At 43.0% G+C, this 8,111-nt stretch overlaps 1 protein-coding gene across 1 annotated transcript; it reads right to left on the bottom strand.

Moving 5' to 3' along the window:
- Positions 1 to 292: 292 nt before the first annotated feature.
- On the bottom strand, positions 293 to 7,754 carry LOC135671423 (phospholipid-transporting ATPase 1-like). Its single transcript, XM_065179532.1, has 7 exons — positions 6,103 to 7,754; positions 5,717 to 6,023; positions 2,591 to 3,299; positions 2,368 to 2,491; positions 2,025 to 2,244; positions 1,072 to 1,530; positions 293 to 782 (listed from the first exon to the last, which is right to left on the bottom strand). Exons 1-7 carry the CDS (start codon positions 7,640 to 7,642, stop codon positions 572 to 574), a joined length of 3,570 nt encoding a protein of 1,189 aa, XP_065035604.1. The 5' UTR covers positions 7,643 to 7,754; the 3' UTR covers positions 293 to 571.
- Between the last annotated feature and the right edge of the window lie 357 nt (positions 7,755 to 8,111).

Here is an 8,111-nt window from a genome sequence, read left to right as displayed (position 1 = left end):
TGCAACTGAGATGGTGGTCAATTGGAAGACCGAACACCGAAGTGGGAGTGGGAAGAGCAAATATATATATATATATATATATATGAGGAAGAATATTTGAACATAGGATTTTTCTGTTTTTATATCATTTTAAAATTTTCATCAATGTCATTCCATCCAATAGTTTAAGCTCGACAGGACATGATTTATATTTTTTATATTATTGAAATAAAAAATAACTTAAAATAATTTCGGGCATCGCGAAAGCCATACAAACACACTGATATCCAAAATGCTGGCCAAGAAGTATCAGTTACACCAAAGCTCATGCTTTATACACAAACTGTTATCAGAAACAACTTATTGTGATGTGTGGTCGCATTATCTTCTTGTACAAGGCAATACAAAAGGTATTTGTGAAAGAATAAAAAGAACAGATGGATTACCTATCTATCCCTTTGGATGGTTGACCATCCAGCAATCGGTAAAAAAATCGAATTCTCAGTAAAAAGATTATAGTAATATACAAAAGGAAAGAAAATAAAATAAAAATATAAAAGAAAAGAGATATTTTTCAATAGGTAAAGCATCATTAGGATTGCGAGAATGTGTTCATCAGAATTTCTGATGTGGTGGCTGTACTCAAATTCTGAATCTTCTCATGTTCTCTGGCAATTTGAACATCACTAGGGATGACATACTCAGTCAAAACCTTGGTTGTGAAACGAGGAACCAATGCTGATACTATGATGCCAAGAAGGCATACCCAGAATAATCCAGTCCCCATCATATTAAAGATGGCCCTGCATGAATTTTAAGGCATCAGTTACACATAAAAACAGCTTTCTATTCTAAAGCTAAATATGTAGATATTGCATCCGATGGTAAGGTGTCTTCTGTCTGCTTCAATGAGCTTGTTTGTGATAATTCGTTTTGATTCATATAACTAATCCAAGAATGTAAAATCATTAGAGAAATTCTGTCAGGTTCTCCGTGCTTAAAAAAATCGAACCTACTATTATATGAAACTTAAGAAATAAAAGGTATGCAACAGAAGAAATGGAATCACTGGATTATTAGAAGAGGCCATACCAGTAACCAGGTAGCATCCATATGGAATCCAAGATAATGACACATATTACTGTTGCGATAATGCAGCCCCATATAGATGCATGTGTGATCCAGTTCCATCGAAACACATCCATAGCCAAGTGAAGGTTTACTAGAAGGACCACAGCAATGATCCACAAGTCTCCTAGGCCAGAGACATCGACATCACTGTGTCTGTATGCAATATAAGGAATGTAGAATATAGCAACGCTTTGCCAAATGGAGTCCATCATAGTAAGCATAAACAGCCTCAGGTTGTATCTTTCATCCCTCTGACCTGCTTTGTAGAGTTGGGGGTACTTCAGCAATGTCTTCCTGCTAAGATCCTTGTCAAGGATTCCAACAACAATAGTTGGCAGAGTAGTGTAGATGAAAGAATATAATTGAGTGTTCCAGTCGCTTATTGCAGCTGTCAAGCTATAAGCAGTGTAAAGCACATACCTATGGTTCAAAAACAATATGTTAGGCATATTAACTTGAAGATGAACTATAGAGTGTAATAATATATGATAGTGAAAAAAAATAACACATGATGACTCCTGTGTCAAAATTTCAGACAAGTTAATAAATATGATCCTGCTTCACTCTTCTACTCAATTAACAAGACAATATATGCCATTTCAAATAGTCTTTCATGGCACAACCAGATCATCAGTACGTATAAGAAAATAGCATAACAAAAACACAGGTGCATCGATATGAAAGCACTTGTGTATAAGCCCAGAAGTTGAGATACCATAATGTCAGTTTAATAGTGCAAAATACAAAATGGACCATCTTAGATGATGATGGCTCCAGTTAAAGCTTCTGAGTTTATAATTAAGTCGACACGAGTCATCTCCTGTTTTAGAAAAATTGTGTTTATATAGTAAAGAAAGGCAGAATAAAGAATTACAGGCAAAGAAACGTATTAATTGAGTGATTGTAATGTTTACCAGAATAGGATGAAGACAAGCACAGCATTCCTGTAGAAGTTGTACAAGATCATGTAGGCCATCCTCTGGTAATTCCAATGTCCATGGACCAACAAAAGGGGCACTAAGAATCTGAATTGCCCCATGGAAAAATCTGAGGCCATAACAGCTTGCCTTCCCTCTTGTCCGCTTATGCCAATGCCAACATCAGCCATTTGGATCATTGAGACATCATTTGCACCTGATATTGCACTTGAAAATTTTAGAACACAATAGAGATTGATATATTGAATGGTTCCTTCATATTCACAATATCAAACCTATATAGGTAAGAAAGAGTGAGTACCCAAATTAGAAACATTACCATCTCCAATTGCAAGGGTCATATCATCTGTTCGGTTCTTTATGAGAGCAACTATTCCAGCCTTTTGCAATGGAGCCACACGGCAGCACAATACAACATCACATACTATGGCCACTTTAAACAGCTGTACCAGCAAGAATGATGAGCACAATAACATGAATCCTAAAAACAAAAGTCTCAAAGAATGAATCTTAAAATGTTAAATGCATCTGTGAATTCTTACCTCATCTTCCAATTCTTTCTCCAAAATGTGGATGAGGCTGGTACCATCAATAATCAAAGCCAGAGGAACCCTAGAAGATCCTGTGCCTGTCAATATATTTTCAGGGCCGGGTGATACTGCTGCAAGTTTGCTGGACATAGAAACCGCATCTTGTAGGCTGTTTTTACAGGATTCTCTGGAATTGCTATTGATCACAATCCGAGTCATATCATTCGTTAGAAGCTTACAAGAAAAGCCAATAGAAACAGCAGTTTCTTGTTTGTCCCCTGTCAAAACCCAAACCTTGATGCCAGCTTGCCTCATAGATTCTATGGCTTCTGGTACACCTTGTTGTAGCTTATCTTCAATCCCAGAGGCACCTAATATGTGAAGATTTCTTTCAACATTAGATGCAAGAGCTCGTAGTAATTTCCCCCTGCCAATCAAAGCTGCATTTGCATTCTCAAAGGCAGACTGCCACTCCTTGAATTCACTTTTACTTAATTCACGCATACCAACAACCAATGTCCTCAGACCCAAAAATGAATAGGCAAGGAGATTTGTCTGGGTTGCACGAATAACGTCCAAATCTCTTCCCTTTTGTATAACCCCAAACATCGAATTGTCTGCTCCTTTGACAAATAGCTTTACAGTTTTATCAGGACAGCCGATTACAACAGACATCCTCTTCCGGTCACTATCAAATTCATGAAGGCCCAAAACATCATATCTGCATTATTAATATTGCAAGTCAAAAATCTTTTAACAAAAAAATAAAGTAACTGGTACTCAAAATGCTACTAGCATGTAGAATATTTATAATAGATTTGAATTTTAAAAAAAGCCTATGCTTTCAAAATTACAGTTAATGTTCAGAAGAATTCTTCATAGTGGGATTGAACTTTGAACTCCTATTACAAGTGATGATTAGCAGTCCTATTCCAGTTTTGCCATTGGGTTTAGAAATTTAAAGTCATCAGTGTGTTTAAAGATCTTTGTCTTTTAGTTGATAGGATTTTGTAGACTCCCGCATTTTTTAATAAATAAAAGTTCTAAGACTCTTAGTTACAGTACAACTAGAACTCAACTTAGAGAGATCTTATTTGCCTTTTACCTGCTATGTCACCCTCTATTCTCATTATTGTGAGTACAAGAGGATGAATTCAGTGTGCTACAGGTATAATGTGTGCAACCGTACTCTTACAAGTTGGGAGACTATTTTCATGGCTCAAACATGATGATCTAGATCGCAAAGGGGCAACCTTTGTACCAAGGCTCATCTTTGAATATTTTCTCATTATCAGAGTAAATTTTCCTGCATCTGTATTATAATGACTGATAACATTAATTGAATGTATTGATGAAACATCAGGATTCCGTTAGAACCGACCAGCTTATGCAGTGGTTCAGCATAACAATAAGGATGAAATAGTAAGTAGCAAACAAATGTTATTAATCCAGCAATGGTTCCAGAAGCAGAAAACTAAATCCGCTAAAAGATATGTAATAAATGCTGCTACTACTGCTGCTATAACACAGAAAACCAGTTGTGCAACTAAAACAATATTTACTTTTTGAAAGAATATAAATGTTCATGATAAAAACTAATTAACTTATAATAATTCAATTACCATCAACCACTCTGTTATTACCAAATTCTACCTCTCCCTGTCTTAGCTCATGAGTGACTGCTATTGACGAAGACCACTTTTGCCAAGGACAATGGTTGTCTTCTATATGTGTATATTTAGTTTATTCTAGAATAAACTAAATACATACATATAGAAGACGACCATCGTCTACAGCCAAGGACATTTAATGACTGTGGCCAGACATGCGCTCAATGAGCACAAAACCATAGGAAGTAGCTACGTAGACATTGCCTGCTCATCTATGGCAAAGCAAGGAAGAATTCACGAGCTCGCTACCGTGAAACCTCGAATTTGAGCTAGAAATTGGTGTCACGAATCATGAAATAGGCCTCCCGAGCCTGATAAGAACCATGATCCGGAACATGATGAACAACATGAGGAAAGTAAGAAGACCTCCATGGCTATCCTGCAACAGAAGCAGTTCGGTCACCGCTGTCGGAAAAAACCCTTTCCCTAAAGAACTGCGAGAACTCCAAAGAACCCTTGTGGTTTTCTTCCCTAAGCAAATTCCACCGCAAATGGACACCACCGAACATAGGGCGATCAGAATCGTGGAGAGCCAGCAGTGCTCCCGGGGTACACCACCCCGCCGGATCGGCGTGGAGGCGTAGATGCTGCGGTTCGGCCGCTCGGACGGATGAGTCGACCGACGGCCGGATGGGTGCCGGGAGCTGAGTCATTGCTCCCAAGGGAACGGCTGTCTCAGACCGGGTCGGAGTTGACCAATTTTGACCAATCCGTGTGTGTGTGTGTATATATATATATATATATATATATATCCATTAAAAAAAACAAAGTATATCCATTAAAAAAAATACTATAACCCACACGGTCTCACTTTTTTTTATTATCATTCGACTCCATAAATGTATATAAATATTATTAATATTTTTCAAATTATATAAATTTAAATTTAAATGTTAATTATCATCTTTAATTTTTTTTCAAAACATTCTTAATTATTATCCAAAATCACTCAAAAAGTCTGAAATTAATAAACTTAAGATATATTATGAGGTTGATAATTAAGTATGTATATATTATATCAATATGTTAATCAATGATTAAACTGGAAGGAGTTGTCAATCCACGCAGCTTCGCAATCGGTCAAAGACCGATGTATAAGACTGCCACGTATCCTCGTAAAAGTCAAACATGGATTCCACGTTCAACGGCAGACATCCTCTCCTATTGCGACCAACACCCGTTTCTTCTCGGATTGGTAGTATATGAGATTAAAGCAAGGAACGAGACGACGACGACGACCACAACACGTGATGAGACTTCCTTTCCCCTTAATTTATTTGTGGTTATTGCGTCAGAGGCTGGGCATATCTTATCATGATAAGGTCAAAGAAGTGAATCGTCTATCAGTGTAATGGACGAATCTCCTTCTTCTTGTTGAGATTTTTGTTGGTAAAAGGCCCAATTTTGATGAAAGAATAGTAGTATTAGAAATTTTCATTCACTAAGGGAAGACGAGGAGTAGCAATACCTCTGGCTTTCACCGAGGACATGGATGACGATATGGCCGGAAGTCCGCTCTAGAAGCGTGAAACCATAAGCTGCAGCGGCGTAGACCAAGGCTTGCTCGTCCGGCGACTCGCCCTGGTAGTCGATGAGCTTGAGCGACGGATCCGATGTGTCGACCAATATTGGCACGATGGTGTTGCAGGTCGCCAGTGCAAGGAAGAAGTCTCGAGCTTGTTTCGCCTTTTCTGTTCCCTTCCCACCCATCATCACGTTCATCAGCTCCGGATCGGTCTTCACGGTCATTTTAGGCCGCCATGTCTCCCCAGCAACTGCATGAACACATTGCCGGATAACATCATCGATGCGGGAAAGGAAGATGGAAGAAGCACTGTTGTCCAAGTTAATTACCTGAGATCGAATGCGCTTCCTCCTCGCCACCGCTGTAGTCGACCCCGCCAACGCTGGCGCACAGGAACTCCATCTTGTTCTCCGTGAGAGTCCCCGTCTTGTCCGAGAACACGTACTTGATCTGCCCCAGGTCTTCGTTTATGTTGAGCGCCCTGCACTGGAAGCTCGTCTTGCTCCCTTCGTCGAACATGTTCTTGTCCTGGGTCATCAAGAAGGCCTGCCCAAGCCTTACCAGCTCCATCGATATGTACAGCGCTATCGGAATCATCACCTGGAATATGATCACCGACTTGAGGAAGCTGAACAGCGTCTCCAACCCCACCCCGTGGTAGTCGTAGGTATCCGCCTCCGCGCCCGAGAAGTCCTCCTTCCGGTAGTACGGCAGGTCGTCGAGTTCGTCGCGGTGGTTGGTGAGCCACACGCCGGCGAGGATCGTGACGATGGAGCACAGCGTGATGAGTGCCACGGCTAGCAGGATCACCTCCCGGTTCATGTGCGCCTCGAGGCGACTCCGCTTAGACGGTGTGCCGGAGCTGTTCAGCATCACCTTGGTTTCCTGCCCGGTGTACACCGCGACACCGACGACCCAGCTGGTGTTCTTCAGCTCGCAGCCCCGGAGGATTATGTTGGCCGGGCCGAGCGAGACCCGTTTGCTGCCGGGCACATCGACACCGCCGAGGAACCCGTAGATGTTGCGGTTGGGCTTCTCGCAGCGGATAAGGCCGGACATCGCCTCCGGCGACGTCGACTGCGTCTCCTGCTTCGCGTACCGGCTCTTGAGATTAGACTCGCCGTCCAGGTTGATAGTCTGCACGTAGGCCACGCCGGTGGGGTCGCTGGTCGCGAGCAGGACCATGTCGCAGGGCAGCGTCTCGTCGGCAGCGACCTTGACGACCTCCCCGACGACGATGTCCTTCCACCGCTTGGGCCGGAACTCACCGCCGGCGACCAGGACCTGGGCGGTCCGGCTGTTCTCGGTGCGGTCGGAAAGATGCCGCCGCCAGTCCTCGTACGCGTCCTTGACGGCGGTGACGCCGAGCACGAAGGCGAGCGGCAGCACGGAGGCCGCCGGGGTGAACACGCCGAGCTGCGGAATCTGGTTGAGCCCCACGAGGACGAGGAAGTAGACGTAGGCCACCCGGTGGAACTGCTCGAACAGGTTGCGGGGCAAGAAGGTGAGAACGGAGTACTTGGCGGTCCTGATCGAGTTGTCGACGAATCTAAGCGGCTGGTTGGTCCTCTCGGGATCGTTGATGTACACGAGCCGAGCCTCGTCGTCGCTGATCTCCCTCTGCGAGCCGAGCTTCACGGAGTCGGAGCGCCTGGAGGGGTAAGAAGCGACAGGCGTCGATCCCGACCGCTCCAAATTCTCGACGGGGAACGCCTCCCACGAAGTCCTTCCCTCACGGGACCGCCACGACAAGTTCCTCCTGCGGGGCGATGACTTGGGCAGCAACGGAGCAACCATGATGGGCGAACCAGGTTCGGCGGGCGCCGCCAAGTCGTTCGGCGGATGGAAGACGGGCATACTGCCGGCCATGATCGAAGGGTTGAAGACAAATAGATTGGTTGTGGTGGTGGATAATGGTGGGAGAAATATGCAGGCTTAGTTTCTGCAAGAGCTGTGGCAGCACAAGGCAAAAGAGGCAATCCATGACATGGAATTGGATTTATTGTCTTGTTGTCGAGCTTCCAGAGGAAATAAAGAGGAACTCGAGTTGGACTGGGGATGTTTGGCATCTTCAGAATGCCAAAGTCTGACCTCATTTCCTTGGTCATCATCAAACGCGGAAGTCTGATCAAGTCTTCAATTTTAGCTTCGTCATTCGTATCCTCCTATCTTCTGGAAGACTACTTAGGGAGAGGTAGAAGAGAGAGAATTGAAGGAGTTTGGAGAATGTGTCCATAGTATGCTAACTTATTAACGATTGAGCCACAAATCAATAAGCAATGCATTAGATCATGTGATTTGTGATAGAAGATAAGATTTTCCCAACTATATGAGGAAA

The sequence above is a fragment of the Musa acuminata genome, unplaced genomic scaffold (assembly GCF_036884655.1).
Source record: "Musa acuminata AAA Group cultivar baxijiao unplaced genomic scaffold, Cavendish_Baxijiao_AAA HiC_scaffold_1139, whole genome shotgun sequence".
Classification (NCBI taxonomy): Eukaryota; Viridiplantae; Streptophyta; class Magnoliopsida; order Zingiberales; family Musaceae; genus Musa; species Musa acuminata.
This window is presented reverse-complemented; position numbering and strand designations above follow the sequence as displayed.